Raw genomic sequence first — 19777 nt, 5'->3', positions numbered from 1 at the left:
CCTTGAACAGGACAGGCTCATTTTTATCTGAGGGCAACCTACTTAAGGTACTTGCTTGTCTCCCGCCCCGCTACCCCTGCCCCTTTAAACTTCTTTAAAAACAACAGAAACTGTTTACTACACCCATTTAACAATGACTGATTTTTAAAACTTGGAATGAAATCCAATCATAAGAGCACAGGCTTTGATAACTAGTGAAGTGACTTCCAAAGGAACGAAGACATGACAAATATGCATGTGTGTGGAAAACAGAAAATACCAGGTTTCTCAGCTGACTTCCATGGATCCAGCTGAAACAGGAAAATTGCCAATAGATAGACCATTTTTTGTCCTATAGGAAAGGAAAAAAAAAAGCCACAACAAAAAGCCCACAAACCCCAGCAACTTCAGATGGTTCACTCTATTTTAAAAAATATGATTTAAAAAATAATGGCTATCTGTAGAAATGAGTAGAAGTGGGTAACACTTCACTGAAGTGAATGTGAATTGACAGTTAAACTACATCCTCAGAAGTGGGTTAGAATAGCCCATTCATTTTAATTAGAGTAAATAATAATAGTTTCCACTGTGTAAAGCTCCAAAACAGAAACCGTAAAAAACTTACCACAACCAAAAAACTAACAGTACATTTACACCATTAAAGAGGGAGTCAGTGTTCAAGATCCAGAATTTAAAAATTGCCAAAAACCCTGAGAATTTCATCCGGCCTCCAGACCCAAGCACCATTTCACAGGAAGGGACAGAGGAACAAGTCAATCAGAAGCTACACCACAGGGATGCAATCAGAACAGGAGTGTGGCAATCTTAAAAGGACCAACAACCTGCTGTTTTCAACAGCTGTATTCTGAGGCAAAAGAAAAGGAGGACAGACATGGAAGGGCAATCAAAGACCCTGAAGAGACCTATCAACCAGTCTCAGTGAATGAACCTGCCTTGATCCTAAATCAAAGAAACAAATGTAAAAAGAGAGATTTATGAGACTTTCTCAGAAAGGCATTTCCGGACAATTGGACCCAAGTAAGCTTCCCTGAACACTACCACATCATCTTGTTCTCTTCACAGTACTCTTTTTGCTTTTTTTTTTGCCACGCCACATGGCATGTGGGACCTTAGTTCCCCGACCAGGAACTGAACCTGCACCCTCCACATAGGAAGTGTGGAGTCTTAACCGCTGGACTACCAGAGAAGTTCCTCTCCTCGTAGTGCTTAAAATTATCTCAAATTAAACTCTTAAAGACTGATCCCCCCACGTCCCATCAAAGGTAAGCTCTATGGACACAGCCACTTTTGTCTTTCTTACTCATTACTGAATTCCTGCGTGAATGTTAGTTTTCCCAGCCCTGGTTCTCTACTGCCATTTTAACAACACTAAATCTTTCAATCCATAAATATAAGATGTCTTTCCATTTATTTTGATCATTTTTTATTTCTTAAAATAGTGTTTTCTCGTATTCAGAGTTTTGTGCTTCTGATTATTTTTGATATTTTACTCCTTTTTATGATACTGGAAATAGAATTGTTTTCTTAATTTCAACTTCATTTTTGGATGGTGTCTTGCAAATGTATATAAATACAATTAAAATTTTATACGTTGACCTTGCATCCTACAAACCTGTTGGACTCATTTATTACTTCTAGCAGTCCTTTAGTGGATTCCTTTGGGATTTCTCTATATATGATATTATCTGAACATACATAGTTTTACTTCTTCCTTTCCACTCTGGATACCTTTCTTTCATTTTCTTGCCTAACTGACTGGGCTAGAACTAACATATGCTCCTGAGGTCCATCCATGTGGCTGCAGGCCTTGTCCCTCCCTTTTTACTGTTGAGTAGTATTCCACTGCGTGAGGATGACAGGGTCTACTATTCTCCTAATGATGAACATCTGGGCTATCATAAAGCTGCTAGCAACATTCTGACACCAGTCTGCCTGTGAACAAATACTTTCATTTCCTTTGGGTAAACACCTAGAATTGCTAACCATAAAAATTAGTGTATATTTAACTTACTGAGAAATTGCCAAATGGTTTTCCAAAGTGATCCCACCATTTTACATTCCCACCAGCAGTGCATTAAGAGATCAAGTTGTTCTACATCTTGTCCACGTTTGGTCTGGCTGGTTCTTCAGTTCAGTTCAGTTGCTCAGTCATGTCCCACTCTTTGCAACCCCATGAACCGCAGCACGCCAGGCCTCCCTGTCCATCACCAACTCCCAGAGTCCACCCAAACCCATATCCATTGAGTGGGTGATGCCATCCAACCATCTCATCCTCTGTTGTCCCTTTCTCCTCCTGCCCTCAATCTTTCCCAGCATCAGGATCTTTTCAAATGAGTCAGCTCTTCGCATGAGGTGGCCAAAGTATTAGAGTTTCAGCTTCAGCATCAGTCCTTCCAATGAACACCCAGGACTGATCTCCTGCCGGGAGCCACCACAGGAGATCCCACCCATGACAAGGTCATGCGGAAGAGATCTGATAAGCAAGGCTTCAGGACTCGATGGACCCCCTAAAGAGCAGAGACATCACCTTGCTGACAAAGGTCCATATAGTCAAAGCTATGGTTTTTCCAGTAGTCATGTATGGATGTAGGAGTTGGACCATAAAGAAGGTTCAACACCAAAAAATTGGTGCTTTCAAATTGTGGTGCTGGAGAAGACTCTTGAGAGTCCCTTGGACAACAAGGAGATCAAACCAGTCAATCCTAAAGGAATTCAACCCTGAATACTCACTGGAAGGACTGATGATGAAGCTGAAGCTTCAATACTTCGGCCACCTGATGCTAAGAGTCGATTCACTGGAAAAGACCCCAATACTGGGAAAGAGTAAGGGAAAAAGGAGAAGGGGTTGTAGAGGATGAAGTGGCTGGATAGCATCACTAACTCAATGGACATGAGTTTGAGCAAATTCAGGAGACGGTGAAAGACAGGGAAGCCTGCCGTGCTGCAGTCCAAGGGGTCGCAAAGAGTCGGACACATCTTAGTGACTAAACCTCAACAAACTTTTCAATTTCTTCTTTTATGGTTTGTGTTCTGTGTTCTAAAAAAATCTCTGTCTTCCTAATTGTTTCTTCACAGTGACATTATTGACATTTTTGGCCACATAATTCTTTGGAGGGCTACAGAATGTCCAGCAGCATCCCTGGCTAGATGACTACAGTAGTATCCCCACTCATGAGGCTCCAACAAGTCTCCAGACACTGTGACTGTGAAATTCCTTTGGGGATGGAAATAGACACCAGTTGAGCAGCACTGATTTACTCCAAGGTAGCAAACTTTTTTTTGCTTTTTTGCTATGGTTGTCATATATTTAATACCTTGTTATTAACTGCACAATACATTATTTCTCTTTATGTCATCACTCTTTTTTTCTTTAGCTGCTTTAAAAGTTTTCTTTTTGTATTTGGTTTTCAGAAATTTAACTAAATGTGTTCAAGGGTGGTTTTCTGATATTTACTCTGTTTCAGGGTCACAGAGTTTATTGCATTTGTGGGTTCCAGTTTTTCAACAAATTAAAAAAAGCTTGGCCATTGTCTCTTCAAAAAATTTTCTTCTCTCCCATTCTGTCTCCTTTCCTTCCAGGACTCTTGATGACACCTTGCTGAATTGCCTTACACTGTTGTATAGGTTACGAATGTTCTGTCCAGTCTTTTTTTCCGTCTCCCTAAGCTTCACAACCAAGATAATCATGATGGTGTGATCACTCACCTAGAGCCAGACATCCTGGAATGTGAAGTCAAGTGGGCCTTAGAAAGCATCACTATGAACAAAGCTAGTGGAGGTGATGGAATTCCAGTGGAGCTATTTCAAATCCTGAAAGCTGATGCTGTGAAAGTGCTGCACTCAATATGCCAGCAAATTTGGAAAATTCAGCAGTGGCCACACGACTGGAAAAGGTCAGTGTTCATTCCAATCCCAAAGAAAGGCAATGCCAAAGAATGCTCAAACTACCACACAATTGCACTCATCTCACACACTAGTAAAGGAATGCTCAAAATTCTCCAAGCCAGGCTTCAGCCGTACGTGAACCGTGAACTCCCTAATGTTCAAGCTGGTTTTAGAAAAGGCAGAGGAACCAGAGATCAAATCGCCAACATCCGCTGGATCATGGAAAAAGCAAGAGAGTTCCAGAAAAACATCTATTTCTGCTCTATTGACTATGCCAACGCCTTTGACTGTGTGGATCACAATAAACTGTGAAAAATTCTGAAAGAGATGGAAATACCAGACCACCTGACCTGCCTCTTCAGAAACCTATACGCAGGTCAGGAGGCAACTGTTAGAACTGGACATGGAACAACAGACTGGATCCAAATAGGGAAAGGAGTATGCCAAGGCTGTATATTGTCACCCTGCTTATTTAACTTCTGTGCAGAGTACATCATGAGAAATGCTGGGCTGGAAGAAGCACAAGCTGGAATCAAGACTGTTGGGAGGAATATCAATAACCTCAGATATGCAGATGACACTACTCTTATGGCAGAAAGTGAAGAGGAACTAAAGAGCCTCTTGATGAAAGTGAAAGTGGAGAGTGAAAAAGCTGACTTAAAGCTCAACATTCAGAAAATGAAGATCACGGCATCCGGTCCCATCACTTCATGGGAAATAGATGGGGAAACAGTGCAAACAGTGTCAGACTTTATTTTGGGCTCCAAAATCACTGCAGATGGTGATTGCTCCCATGAAATTAAGAGACGCTTACTCCTTGGAAGGAAAGTTATGAGCAACCTAGATAGCGTATTCAAAAGCAGAGACATTACTTTGCCAACAAAGGTCCATCTAGTCAAGGCTATGGTTTTACCAGTGATCATGTATGGATGTGAGAGTTGGACTGTGAAGAAGGCTGAGAGCCGAAGAATTGATGCTTTTGAACTGTGCTGTTGGAGAAGACTCTTGAGAGTCCCTTGGACTGCAAGGAGATCCAACCAGTTCATTCTGAAGGAGATCAGCCCTGGGATTTCTTTGGAAGGAATGATGCTAAAGCTGAAATTCCAGTACTTTGGCCACCTCATGTGAAGAGTTGACTCATTGGAAAAGACTGATGCTGGGAGGGATTGGGGGCAGGAGGAGAAGGGGACGACAGAGGATGAGATGGCTGGATGGCATTACTGACTTGATGGACGTGAGTCTGAGTGAACTCTGGGAGTTGGTGATGGACAGGGAGGCCTGGCGTGCTGCGATTCATGGGGTCACAAAGAATCAGACCTGACTGAGCGACTGAACTGGACTGAAGCTTCATTTCAGGTAGTTTCTACTGACATGTTTTCAAGTTCATTGTAGTATTTCAAGTTCTCCTGTAGTATTTCCTCTGCTGTTAAACGAATCATTTTGGATACTGTACTGAAACTTCCGATACGAACTGACCGTTTTCGTAATTTCCATTTCTCTGCTGAGATTCATTATTCAACCATTCTTTTATTTTCCTGTAAATACCTGAGCACAATAGTTATTATACCTGCTTGTTTCAATACGTGGATCATCTGTTATTATTTTATTATTATTTTTTTGCTGATTTCTAAAATATGACGGCAGGTCCCCGCTTTTGTTTTACCTCTTTATATGTTACCAAATTTGTTTGTTAGGTACAGTGGACTTAACATAGAAGAACAGTGTTGTGGTGACTGAAGACTGCGAATAATTTCCCCAGAGAGTGAGAGACCACTCTTTCATCTCTGTCCTAAAGTGAGGAGCTAATGGTTCACAGATTTAGAATGAATTCACCCCAGGTAAGCCCAGCACTGTCTTTGCTTAGGACCTGGGTTATTTGTTGTGTACGTGCTGGAGCCTGGAGCCAGGAGGCAGTTGAGTTGCAGTGTCATCCTTGGATTAAACAGTTCTAGGGAGCAGGAGGATGCAAGACTGCAAGTTCTTTCTGCTTTACTTCTTTACTCTTAGCAAAGGGTGGGAGGGGTGAATAGAGCAGTTTTACATTGAACCTGCAAGTCTTTCAGACCCCAGTCTTTTTTAAAGAACTTTATTGGGATATAATGCGCGTACTACACAACTCACTGATTTGAAGTATAAAATTCAATGATTATGGTATATTACATCTAAGTTTTAAAAACTGTAGTAAAATATATATGACATATTTTCTCATATACAGCTGAATGGCATTAATTATGTTCACAATGTTATGCAACAATTAATACTATTTCCAAAATTCTTTCATCACATAACCGAAATTCTATAACCACTAACTCACTCCCTGGTCCCTCCTTCCCCTAGCCCTTGGTATACTCTGATCTACTTTCCAGCTCTATGGATTTACCTATTCTAAATATTTTATATAAGTGGAACCATATAATATTTGTCGTTTTATCTACGGTTTATTTTACTTAACATAATGTATTCACAATTTATCTATCTGTGATGTGATGTGAAGAACAACTTCACTCATTTTGAAGACCGAATAATATTCCCCTGTATTAATATACCATATTTTGGTTATCCAATCACCTATTGATGAACACTGAGCTGTTTCCGTCTTTTGGCCATTGTGAATAATGCTGCAATGAGCATTGAGGAACAAGTGTCTGAGCACCATTTCTGGCTCATATGACAGAGTTGGACTATACAGATCAGTCCTGAATGTTCACTGGAAGGACTGATGTTGAAGCTGAAATTCCAATATTTCGGCCACCTGATGTGAAGAACTGACTCATCTGAAAAGACCCTGATATTGGGAAAGATTGAGGGCAGGAGGAGAAGGGGACGACAGAGGATAAGATAGTTGGATGGCATCACCAACTCAACAGACATGAGTTTGAGTAAACTCTGGGAGTTGGTGATGGATGGGGAGGCCTGGAATGCTGCAGTCCATGGGGTTGCAAAGAGTCAGACACGACTGAGTAACTGAACTGAACTGATGACATTTGTGTGTTTAGCTTTTTGAGGAACCTGTTTTCCATAACTGCTGTACCATTTTCCGTTTCAACCAGAAATACATGAGGGTTCCAGTCTCTTCATATCTTTGTCTATGTATGTTATTCTTTGGTTTGCTTTTAAATTATAGCCTTCCTAGTGGATGTGGAGTGGTGCCTCATTGTGGTTTTGATTTTCGTTTTTCTAACGCTTCTAATACTATTGATTACCTTTCGTGTGTTTATTGGTCTTTCGTTTGCCCTCACTGTTACCAAGATCTTCCTCTGGCTTCTTCTCCAGCCAGTATTCTTCCTTCAGCAAGGCCTGTCTTCTACTTTTCCAAACCCAGTCCTGACAGTTACTCCCAAAGGCTGCTGTACCATCAAGGTCACCTACAACTAACTCCCCTCTCTAGAAATCAAGTCAACAGGCTCTCTGCCATGCCTCGACAGGCCATGTGACAGAGTATATTTTCCAAAGATGGTCACAGTAATATTTCCAGACCTAAATGCTCTTCTAGAGCAAGAGGTGAAGTTTAGTCCCCTCCCCTTGAGCTTGGTGGGACTCTGACACAGCCTTGCATAAGAAGATGCAGTATAAATGATGCTTGCAACTTTTGAGGATAGCTTCTGTATGGCTTCCTTTTTCTTGGAATAGTCTTCCTTGGAATCCAGCCACCATGTTGTAAGGAACATAGAGAAGCCACATGAAGATGCTGTAGCCATGAGTTCCAGTTAAGGTGGGAAATAACCACCAAGCCAATCTCCAGAGAATGCTACTATATTTGGAGGTAATTGGTTAAACAGCACTAGATAATTCTAACATTCATAAAACCAGTGTGATAGTCATACTAACTGGATTTTTTTTGGACTTATGAAGAAAATGAAGTTCTATATCCTGGCCAGAATCTACCTTGTATCCTTAAATTCTTCTGAGAATACCCCTATGACCTGAAAATTCATTCATTTTTACAACACTCGTCTTGTGCTACCCATAGTCTGAAGCACTGGGGATACAGTAATGACTATAACAGATAAGGCCCCTGCCATGATAGAAAACAAAAAAAACAAAACTGACTTGAATTTCCAGCCTTTCCAATGGCAACCCTAATTTCTATGAAAGAAGAACATGAAGTGGTGGTGGGGTGGGGGGAGTAAGCATTATGGAGTTTATCACAGTATGGGCTTTAAATCTCTTAGCTCAAACTGTGCCTGTGGGAGAGAGAAAAAACAGGCCTGTGAAAATCACCCATGCGGCTCTAATGTGTTCATTTTCACAACCATATTTCACCATGTGGTAACATTCTATTACAGGATAATCTGAGTTCATCTGCCCAATGGTATATCCATAACCATTTGAGTTGCTTCCAGGCTCTAGTTTTTATAACACTGTATCCCAGTGCACAGATGAGTTTCTCTACAGAACAAACTAGGAGTGGAACTGCAGGGCTTTACCCGATCATCCCAGACTATTTTCCCAGGCGATTGTGCCAACGTACACTGACTAAGAGCACATGTGAGTTCTGCTGCTTTGCATGCTCACTGGCATTCAGTATTGCTGGGCTTTAAAATGTGTGCTGTCTTCCAGGAGGGTCTCTCTTTGAGGTTTTAGTTTGTGTTACTAATTCAGTTGAATATACTTATGGTCCTCTGGCTATCCTTTTCCAAAAAATATTTTTTTCTTTTTCTATACTGTGGTAAAATGTACATAAAACTTATCATTTAAGCTTCCCCTCCCCTATCTGTTCAGGGCATGCAGCAGGCATGGGCACAAGCCAAAAGCCAAGCTCAGATAAACAAGGAGTTGCTCTGTCCCTGGCTGGTATGAGACAGGCACCACCAATCAGGTAGAGTGTACCATTTTAAGCATAAAATGCTTTTCCAATGAGTCAACTCTTCGCATGAGGTAGCCAAAGTATTGGAGTTTCAGCTTTAGCATCAGTCCTTCCAATGAACACCCAGGACTGATCTCCTTTAGAATGGACTGGTTGGACCTCCTTGCAGTCCAAGGGACTCTCAGAGTCTTCTCCAACACCACAGTTCAAAAGCATCCATTCTTTGGCTCTCAGCTTTCTTCACAGTCCAACTCTTACATTCATACATGACCACTGGAAAAACCATAGCCTTGACTAGACGGACTTTCGTTGGCAAAGTAATGTCTCTGCTTTTGAATACGCTATCTAGGTTGCTCATAACTTTCCTTCCAAGGAGTAAGCGTCTCTTAATTTCATGGCTGCAATCACCATCTGCAGTGACGTTAGAGCCCCCCAAAATAAAGTCTGACACTGTTTCCACTGTTTCCCCATCTATTTCCCATGAAGTGATGGGACCAGATACTATGATCTTCGTTTTCTGAATGTTGAGCTTTAAGCCAACTTTTTCACTCTCCTCTTTCACTTTCATCAAGAGGCTTTTTAGTTCCTCTTCACTTTCCGCCATAAGGGTGGTGTCATCTGCATATCTGAGGTTATTGATATTTCTCCTGGCAATCTTGATTACAGCTTGTGTTTCTTCCAGCCCAGCATTTCTCATGATGTACTCTGCATATAAATTAAATAAGCAGGGTGACAATATACAGCCTTGACATACTCCTTTCCCTGTTTGGATCCAGTCTGTTGTTCCATGTCCAGTTCTAACTGTTGCCTCCTGACCTGCATATAGGTTTCTGAAGAGGCAGGTCAGGTGGTCTGGTATTTCCATCTCTTTCAGAATTTTTCACAGTTTATTGTGATCCACACAGTCAAAGGCGTTGGCATAGTCAATAGAGCAGAAATAGATGTTTTTCTGGAACTCTCTTGCTTTTTCCATGATCCAGCGGATGTTGGCGATTTGATCTCTGGTTCCTCTGCCTTTTCTAAAACCAGCTTGAACATCTGGAAGTTCATGGTTCACGTATTGCTGAAGCCTGGCTTGGAGAATTTTGAGCATTACTTTACTAGTGTGTGAGATGAGTGCAATTGTGCGGTAGTTTGAGCATTCTTTGGCATTGCCTTTCTTTGGGATTGGAATGGAAACTGACCTTTTCCAGTCGTGTGGCCTCTGCTGAATTTTCCAAATTTGCTGGCATATTGAGTGCAGCACTTTCACAGCATCAGCTTTCAGGATTTGAAATAGCTCCACTGGAATTCCATCACCTCCACTAGCTTTGTTCATAGTGATGCTTTCTAAGGCCCACTTGACTTCACATTCCAGGATGTCTGGCTCTAGGCAAGTGATCATACCATCATGATTATCTGGGTCATGAAGATCTTTTCTGTACAGTTCTGTGTATTCTTGCCACCTCTTCTTAATATCTTCTGCTTCTGTCAGGTCCATACCACTTCTGTCCTTTATTGAGCCCATCTTTGCATGAAATGTTCTCTTGGTATCTCTAACTTTCTTGAAGAGATCTCTAGTGTTTCCCATTCTGTTGTTTTCCTGCATTTCTTTGCACTGATCGCTGAGAAGGCTTTCTTATCTCTTCTTGCTATTCTTTGGAATTCTGCATTCAGATGGGTATATCTTTCCTTTTCTCCTTTGCTTTTCACTTCTCTTCTTTTCACAGCTATTTGTAAGACCTCCTCAGACAGCCATTTAGCTTTTTTGCATTTCTTTTCCATGGGGATGGTCTTGATCCCTGTCTCCTGTACAATGTCGCGAATCTACGTCCATAGTTCATCAGGCACTCTATCAGATCTAGTCCCTTAAATCTATTTTTCACTTCCACTGTATAATCTTAAGAGATTTGACTTAGGTCATACCTGAATGGTCTAGTGGTTTTCCCTAGAAACCACTAGGCAACTTTCTTCAATTTAAGTCTGAATTTGGCAATAAGGAGTTCATGATCTGAGCCACAGTCAGCTCCCGGTCTTGTTTTTGCTGCCTGTATAGAGCTTCTCCATCTTTGGCTGCAAAGAATATAATCAATCTGATTATATTCTTCCATCTGGTGATGTCCATGTGTAAAGTCTTTCCACAGTCCGTCGCAGCCAGCATGCTTCTGCACGGTCCGTCGCAGCCAGCGTGCTTCTGCGCTGTCCCAATCTTGTACGAAGCGAGCTCAATGAATTTTGGCATATAGGTGTTTATGACGTTCAACATTTAAGACATCAAACACTGTTAGTACTTTGGGTGGCTCCCCCAGACCTCACTTTTTATGTTCTAAGACTAACCACCATTCTGATTTTGTGGGTTACTTATCTAGAGTAGATATAGTCTGCTTATCTGGAGTAGATACACAGGTGTTCCATGTATCTAGTTTTGACACCAAAGTGATTCTATGAACTTTCACTCCTGCTGTGTTTCTATTATAGCTGCTCTGCTTCCTCCCAGGTACTGGGGTACCACCAGCCCTTCAATTTTAGCCATTCTGGTGGGGGTGCAGTTGTCTTTTTTCCTTTTGACTTGTATTGTTTATATCTGAATATGATTACTCTGTTGGTTATATAGGCTACAATTTTCCTATTTCATGGCTTGTTTTACCCTAAAATTAAGAGAGCTGTAATTTTAGTGAGGTCACATTTTCCTTCTGCCTGAAGAATATCCTTTAGAATTTCCTTCAGGTCTGCTAGGCATATATCCTCTCAGGATCTGCCCCAAAAGTGTCTTGATTTCACCTCATTATGTACAGATGTTTTTTTGCTGGGTTCAAAAATTCTGGGTAGATGGGCTATGTCTGGCTTTCACTGCCACCATCGAGAACTCTGCTGTTAGTCCAACCATTGCTGCCTTGAAGGGAACCTGTCCTTTTTCTGAGTGCTTTTAATATTTTATATTGGTAGTTCCACAGTTTCACTATGGCAGGTCTTAGATTCAATTTCCTTTTATACATTCTGCTTGGTATATGTTGGACTTCAGAATCTGTGGGTTACTGTTTGCTGTTGGTTTTAGAAATCTTTTTCTCTTCTAATATCATACATTCTTTTTCTTCTCCTTCTGATTAAATGTACATTAGATTTCCTCTTTCAGCGTTTTTGCTTTCTCTTTTGTATTTTCCATCTTTTATGCTCTCCATGGTGACTTCCAGATAACTTAATCTGATCTTCTAGTTCAAGGGTCTGCAACCTCCAGCCCACAGGCCGAATCTAGCCTGCCGCCTGCTTTTATAAATGAGGCTTCATGGGAAAGTAACCGTGCTCAGTCTCTCCTGTGCAGTCTCTGGCTGCTTTTGTACCACCGACGGCGGAGTTGAGTAGTTGCGACGGAAGCAGTAAGTAGCTCTCAAAGTCTAAAATGTTTATTATCTGGTCCTTCACAGAGAAAGTTCTCTGATCTGTGATCTAGTATATTACTATTCTCTTCAGCTGGGTCTGATCTGCTGAGTTAAAATTTTAATTGTAACAGTTTTCTCAAAGTTCTATTCGTTTCTTTTTCAAAGCTGCTATGACTCTTGTAATTTCTGATTCTTGACTGGTATTTTCAAGTCTGTCCTTTATTTCTTTGCAGCATGTAAAACACAGCTGTTTTATATTCTAGGGAGTCTTTGCAAATGTGTGTCTCATGTTTGTTCTGGCTCTTGATCATAGCTCCTTATTTCCTGCTGTGACGAATTTACGTGTGGGAATCAATGTCCTTAAAAATTACCGGAGGCCTAGAGTTACTCTTCTTTAGTGTAGCCTGTGCTGTCCTGCCAGACGTCTTGGAGACACTGCCGTCCCTGGAGCAGGTCAGGCTGCGTGTTTAGGACAAGACCGGAGAAGTGCAGTCACAGCGGACCATGGCGGGGGCTCTTTCAGCCCTCCCACTTTGCACGTGCCTGGGTGAGTGAAGCCTGCCCCTCTGTCCTTTGGGGTTGTTAACACAGGAAGTCCGAGTGCTCTCAGACTAGTAATGCTCTCAGGGCAGAACTGGCTTCTGTGCTCCACTCACTTCTACAGGTTCCCATTTCGCCTCTAATAAGGTGTGGTAAAATACCTTGTTAGCTTATAAGTGCTTTCGAATCTATGGTTTATTTGGTTTATCTATTTTTAGCTGTTTTCCCTGGGGAACTTGAAAATCAGAAGTTCTGTTTCTTTCTGTCAAGAATCACTGACTAGGGCAGAGCCCATCTTCTTAGGAGAAAGGTGAAAAAGAAAATCTCCTACTGAAGACTTGGAAGAAGCATACGACACGGCCACCACTTTCTCCAGCTTCTGGACAAATGTCAATTCTACCTTAGAAAGTCAGTCATTTCCAATATGTCAGAGCATCTTTCTTCTGAAGGACTCCTTGTGAAGGTACTATGATCTAAAAGCAGCATCTGCCTGTCAATGAAGGGGACACAGGTTCAATCCCTGGTCTGGGAAGATACCACATGCCAGGGGGGCAACTAAGCTCATGTGCTGCAACTACTGAGCCTGTGTATCTAGAACCTGTGCTCCGCAACAAGGGAAGCCACTGCAATGAGGAGCCTGCATACTGCAACTAGAGTCGCCCAAGAGCAGCAACAAAGACCCAGTGCAACCAAAGACAAAACAATTAATTACAAATAAATGAATACAAGCAGTTGGATTGGGGACTTCCCTGGGGGTCCAGCAGCTAAGACTCTGCACTTCCAACACAGGGAGCCCAGGTTCGAGCCCTGGTCAGGGAACTAGGTCCCGCACACTGCAACTAAAGATCCTGTATGCCACAACTAAGCCCTGAAGCAACCAAACACATAAACACATATTTAAAACCAAACAAAAGTAAAAGCAGCTAGCTTTTATAACAGTAAATTTAACCCCTTTGGGTTTTCAGTGTTCTCATCTGACAAATGGGGATAATGACAGCACTTACCTTATTCAAGCACTAATGATTTTAAGTCTATGTGGGTACATCACTAAAAACCAGGCCCAGCACACAGATAACCACTAGCTAGACAAACAGAAACAGCTCAGGTCATCAAAAGGAGCTCCTGGACTACACGTTGCTTAGTACAGGGGCCATTTACAATTTCTGTTGCATATTCTTATTATTGTTTAAACAACCACTTAAAAAAAAAAAGGGCCAAGGAGCAGATTTCGCTTACGGGCCATAGATGCCAATCCCTGGCCTCACAATAGGCAGAAGACTGAAAGAAACCAGGCAATGTGCTTTAAAGTGCTTTCCAAGAGGACTTTCAAACAAGGATCAACACTGGAGTGATTCTCTCAAATCAGAAGCAGAGACTTTTGTGACCCCAAGGAAGCTACGGAAGGCAGAGCTTGAAAACCTCAGTGTTGTTTGCTGGACACACAACACATTACACCCTCTATACAGGAGCAACGCAAACGGGACTGACCGTGTCGGCCCGAAGAGAGGCAGATACCCACATTACCTGGCCGAAGACTGCTCCACTGGTACTGGCTGCTTGACCAAACAAAGAGCCAGTATTGCTAGACCCAAAACCTATAAAATAAAAGAAAACAGAAGTTTAATTTGAATGAAACTTCTATACATCAAAGTTTTGTTTTTCGGTTTTTAAATGCCATTCAGGTATGTGAAAGTACCTCAGAATAAATCATCTCAAGAGTAAAATCTGTTTCCCTACCAAGGAAATGGAGAAAATTACGGGCAAATAGTTTTGAAACCTTTTTTTTCACTGCTGAAATTTTATAACAGTTAAAAAAAAAAGTCTCAAAGCCTCAGGGACTGAATCCTTGTCTCTACCAAACCCCAGGGGGTGGGGGTGAGGACTCTGAGTAGCTTTTCCTTAGACTCATAGCTGCTAAGAAGTGTTTCCAATGACTGACTTAATATCATGAGTATGACTACTCTCTGGTTTCCTCTAATCTCAGTGCCAGATTCTTGCAGAGCTGTTTATCTTCCTTCTAGGTGCTGGGTTGAACGGGGCCTGGGAAACCAGGCAGAACTATATATTGTAGCAGAAGAGCCCCAGACAAGGAGCTAGATAGCAAGAGTTCCATTCTCCATTCCTGCTACCGGCCTAGGTAGGGGAGCTCAGGCAGGCCTCAGTGCCTCCACCACAGCTGGAGGAGGCTGTGCAGGCATCTTCCCTCCTAGTTACCACAGGAAGGAAGAGTTTTTCACAGGTTCTCGGTTGTATTGAAATAGTTTTGATTGTAGACAAGGATTCTCAAGTTTTGACTGCAGAACAAAAGATGCGCTAGAGATAGGGTTAAATATCCTATTCTTTTTTAAGACCCACAAGACCTTCTCTCTGCCTGTGGTTTAGACCAACCTGTCACACTTCCCATCACTCAAACAGGCTGACCAGCCTCTGCACAAGGCATTAGGTGGATCTCAAAACTACCTCGCATCACTGTGTCTTGCATCCATTATTGTAGTGGAACATACTGGGGGTTCAGCAAATAGTTACTGAAGACAGGAAGGAATAGGCTTCCTTTCTAATAAATTATGAGCCAGCTTCAAGTGTATTATCATCAAAGGAATGAACCAGCAGTTATCTGTAACCCTGCCCACCAAGAAATCAATGACCTTTGATTACCCCCTCACCCTCTGAGCCTGACTGCTGAAGAAATGCCTTTCATAAGATAACCATGGAGAAAGAAAGGTTAGAAAAGATTTTGGGAGTGTCCCATCTATTGGTTTTTGGAGTAAAAGCAGCTGCTAAGATGGGACATGCAATAGTGAGGATTACATTTTACTTTAAAAAACTGTAAAACTTAAAAGATTTTTTAAAACTTATACTGAAAATAGAAAAAAAAAAAAAAACCCCAACTTTTCAAATGTCACTATCTGCTCTTCTAGGACGCAAGATGGTGTCAGAAGACAATTTAACAAAGGGCTAGGGTGAGGAGCTCTGGAGTCTAGGTCTGGTTCCACCACTGGCATTGAAAGACATTAGACCAGTCACCTCCAGGCTTGACAGTTTTGGACATTATGACCTCTAAAACACCTTCCAAATTTAACATTTCATACTCATGAGTCATTCATTACTTGCCATGTCTTTAAACTTGTTTTTCTCCCCCATGGAATTGGCACTCTGGTGGAGAACTTGCGGAGAAGCAAGACTGGAGCCAGTGATTAAACCAAAGAAACGCCCAAGGCCGCCAGTGCCCAAGCCCTCTTACAGACTTTCCAGAATCTCTTGTTTTCCCTCACTTCCTTTTCATTTCCGAAGCAATGCAAACTTGTTGCAAATGTTTCATATACGGAGGACAACCAAGGAAAAATCTCCCGTAAGTTCTTACCTGAAGCTTGACAGAAGCTAAAGCCAGAGGATGACGCTGTTGTGGTGGCGGCCGAGGTGCCACCAAACACGGAGCCTCCCTGCCCAAAGCCAGGACTCTGACCAAAAGCAGGAGGGTTGTTCTGGCCAAAGAGCCCACCTCCGTTGTTGGTAGACGACTGTCCAAATGAGAAGGAGCTGGAGCTACTGGTGCTCGAAGAGGCACCGAAGACATTCCCGCTGGTAGACGTAGGGGTGGAGGACACGGACTGACCAAAAGCAGGCACAGAGCTGAACCCAGGCTGACTGAAGGAAAAGCTGCTTGCGGGGCTGCTGGTTGACTGCCCGAAGGCCGGGGCCTGCCCAAAACCCGGCTGTCCGAAGACCCCTGGGGTGGAGGTGCCAAAGGCAGGGCTGCCGAACCCCGAGCTGCTGACCTGCGGCGCAGCGGCCGCTGTGCTGGCCATGCTGCCCGTCTGCTGCCCAAACAGGCTGGGGGCGGTGCTGGCGGCCACCTGCCCAAACATGGGGGTCGCTGAGGGGGCGCTGGCTGTGTGGCTGCTGAGCTGGCTGAAAGCCGAGCTGGAACTGGCAGCAGGAGGCTGAGTGAAGACAGAGGAGTCAGAAGTGGCCATCCCAAACACCGGGGTCTCCGTGGCTGGGCCTGGAGCAGCGCTGCAAACACCACTGGAGGTGGTGGCAGGTCTGGATGTTTCTGGGGCCACAGGGATGGTGCTTGAGGCTCCAGGTGCCGAGATGGTGGCTGGCCCAGGCACAGAGACGGTGGGGCCTGGGGACGGCGCTTCCGTCTTGATGTCTGGGACCCCAGGGGCTGCTGGAGCAGCCTCAGCTGCAGGCACCAGGACACTGGTACTGGCCGCTTCAGTGCTAGGGCTGCTGATGGCAGGCTGGGTGAGAGCAGGCTCTTTCTTCCCAGAGTCGGGAGTTTGAAGTGGAGCCTGGGGAAGCGGGGTTGGTGGCTGCTGCCCCAGGAGGGAGGCAGTTGATGTCGAGGCCTCATTACTGCCTGGCTTCTCGGGCAGAGCCGATGACGCAGCTGCTTCTGAGCTTTTACCAGAGCCCGTGGGCAGGGTGGGGGCAGACCCTGAGCTCAGGGGGCTGCCAAACGACAAGGTGGGGAGTGACGTGGGCAGGGGCGTGGCAGTGGACGCCGGGGAGGAGGAGGGTGCTGTGCTGCTTGTCGGTTGGCCTCCGAATGAAAAGCTGGTCTTGGTACCACTGAAAAACAGGCCCCCAAAACTGATAGCCCCAGAGGAGCCCGCACTGGTGAGTGGCAGGTTGCCAAAGACGCCCGTTGAGGAGCTGCTGGGGCTGGGACTGGCTGCTGCTGTTGGTGCCGCTGCCGAGGTGGCCGCAGAGGTGGTCTCGGGGGGCTCTGCGGGCTTCCCCAGCACCGCAGGGCTGGGAGAACTGAACCCGGAAGGGGCGGTGGGGGTCTTGGTGGGCTGTGCACTGGCACTGGTCACGCCTGGGGACAGTGCCTTGCTGGCTGGCTTGGTGGGCTCGTCTGCTTGGCCGACCCGCAGTCCTGAGAAACTTCCCAGAGTCTCTCCCGCTAGGGAGCTTGGGAACAGCAGCTCGCCCAGCTTGGATGGTGGCGCCTCCAGCTTGCCAGTGGGGGTGGAGAGAGAGATTCCAGAAGGGGCTGCGGGTCTGCTGCTGTGCGGGGCGGACTCTCCTGGCGCGGCACCAGCCGCTCCTGTGCTAGCTGATGTCATCGTCCCTGAGGAAGGTAAGCTTTCAGGAACGGTCTCATAGAAAGGCTTGCCTCCCCCGCCAAAGGAGAATGCATCGAGCTGGCTTGGCTCTTTGGTCGGGGGTGCTGACCCTGGCAAGAAAAAGAAATTAGGAGATGGGTTGGGTGTCACAAAATATGACCGACCACAGCCTCACTGACTTCTCTAAGCCAGAGCCTCTCTCCTCCCTTGACCTCATCAGGACAGCCTGTTCTGATAGCACTGTCCTTGCGCGGGACAGAACGTGTGCTTCTCCGTGGGAACATGAGCACTGAGTCGTCTCATTGAGGTGAGAGGAACGCACGTTCTTTTTATCACCATTAAGTCACAACAAATACACCTGTATCTAGAGTACCTGAAGTTAACCTAGTTGTCCACAAGAGAAACAAAAAGACCTCACGCACATTTCCTCCTGTGTGTGTGTCTCAGGAGTAACATTCTCAGCACATGCTAGCCTATGGACCTCTTCTTGACAAGACAAGGAATTGATTCCGTATGGTAGGTTTTCTTTTGCTTCTATGGACAAAGTGTCAATCCACAGGTCCTCTTTCTTACCTACAATTCAGGGCTACTTCCTAGTGCTCTCCTCACGGAGTGCTCTCACAGTGGCAGCGTGGTCTGCTGGGCAAGGACATGAGGGGCTGAGGCTGAGGGCTCTGCCACTTGCTGGCTGTGCCACTCTGGAAAAGTTAATTGATTTCTCTGGGCTTCAGTGTCTCCATTTGGAAGACAGATAATAATAGCTATACCTCATAGAGTTGTTGCAAATAAGGCCTGGTCAAAAAAGTGGTCAACAAGGAAGACTAAAATCTGATATTATAAATGGAAACTGGTCTGTTGCAAGTGCCTGTTGAGGTGTTTAGCTCCATGTGGTTTTAAGAAGTCTAGCTATCACAAATACCTGGGAACACTGTGAAGCCCCTGGTATCTGCAGATAACTTCCAGAAACCCCTCTCTATATCACTGATGTTGTACTGAGTTGCTTGTGATTTTGGATTGCTGTCTGTTCTAGTATTAATGAAAATGGTTATGGAATTTCTGTTGTGTTTTATTCCTAATGTATTTCATTTAGGATTTCTGACAATTATTTTGTTCTTGCCAATCTTTTTATACCATTGAGCTGTTTTTCTTTTAGACAGTGAGACTCGGGAGAGGAGTGGGCCTCAAGGGTATTCTGCCACATCTAAGTGGACAGAACCGTTTAGGAATCACTGCTTCAGACAGAAAAGATAGAATGAAATCAACAACCTTTGAAGTGCCGCACACAGACTGGGTTTAGGATGCCTGGTATGCTTTCAGCTCCCGAATATCCCTCTAGCAGATTTTAAGAGATCCCTTTTTTACCAAAAAATGTTCATCACTTAGGCTGACACACAGAAAAGCACTCATAAAAGTACATGCTGAAGGAAAAGTTGAAAGATGGTCATTGTCTTATTTATTATAGGAAAACCTGGAAAAAGCCTGAACCGTCCACGAGGGCGATGCTTAAATAAATTAGGGCACATCTGCAAGACAAATTATGTAGCCACTAAAAATGACATTTAAACAAGACTCTCATTAATACTGGAAAACTCACAAGGATTGTGTTAAATGAAAAGGTAGAAGCAAAAAATCCCAAAAGGAAATAGAACTGCAATGGTTAAGGGTACAATGTGTAATTCTAGAACATATTACTTTAATAAAAAATATAAACACTTTTATAATAAAAGCTTTCTTTTTAAAACAGAAGTAAATTCAATTACTTTGAACTGAGAACTTGAAGGCACTTAAAAAATACATCTGGTTTCTGATAGGTCCTCAAAGTCTTTTAAACATTAAAAACATGCTGGTAGATGTTGGTCTGAGCGTCCCAGCTGGCTCAGTGATAAAGCATTTGCCTGCAATGCAAGAGACTCAGGTTCGATCCCTGGGTTGGGAAAATCCCCAGGAAAAGGAAATGGCAACCAACTCCCAGAAAACCCCATGGACAGCAGGAGTCTGGCGGGCTACAGTCCATGGGGCTGCAAAAGAGCCAGGCCCGACTCAGTGACTAAACAACAGACGCTGGCAGATCTGCACCAACGTGCGCGGGACAAGTGTGTCTCCCGATAGGT

At 43.9% G+C, this 19777-nt stretch overlaps 1 protein-coding gene and 1 non-coding gene across 3 annotated transcripts in view; one reads left to right on the top strand and one right to left on the bottom strand.

Annotated features, from left to right (window-relative positions):
- NUP214 (nucleoporin 214) overlaps nucleotides 1-19777 on the bottom strand; it is an 89766-nt gene that overhangs the window by 14409 nt on the left and 55580 nt on the right. For both annotated transcript variants that reach the window (XM_018055995.1, XM_018055996.1), the window contains exons 29-30: nucleotides 15950-17776; nucleotides 14113-14183 (exon numbers count right to left, since the gene is read on the bottom strand). In XM_018055995.1, the coding sequence (XP_017911484.1) occupies nucleotides 14113-14183; nucleotides 15950-17776 (1898 nt within the window). The remainder of the gene's footprint in view (nucleotides 1-14112; nucleotides 14184-15949; nucleotides 17777-19777) is intronic.
- On the top strand, nucleotides 19532-19602 carry TRNAC-GCA. Its single transcript has one exon. It is a non-coding gene; the product is annotated as a tRNA-Cys (tRNA).

This window comes from Capra hircus, chromosome 11, assembly GCF_001704415.2.
Source record: "Capra hircus breed San Clemente chromosome 11, ASM170441v1, whole genome shotgun sequence".
Lineage (NCBI taxonomy): Eukaryota > Metazoa > Chordata > Mammalia > Artiodactyla > Bovidae > Capra > Capra hircus.
The sequence above is the reverse complement of the archived record's forward strand: the minus strand, read 5'-3'. Positions and strand labels throughout refer to the sequence as shown.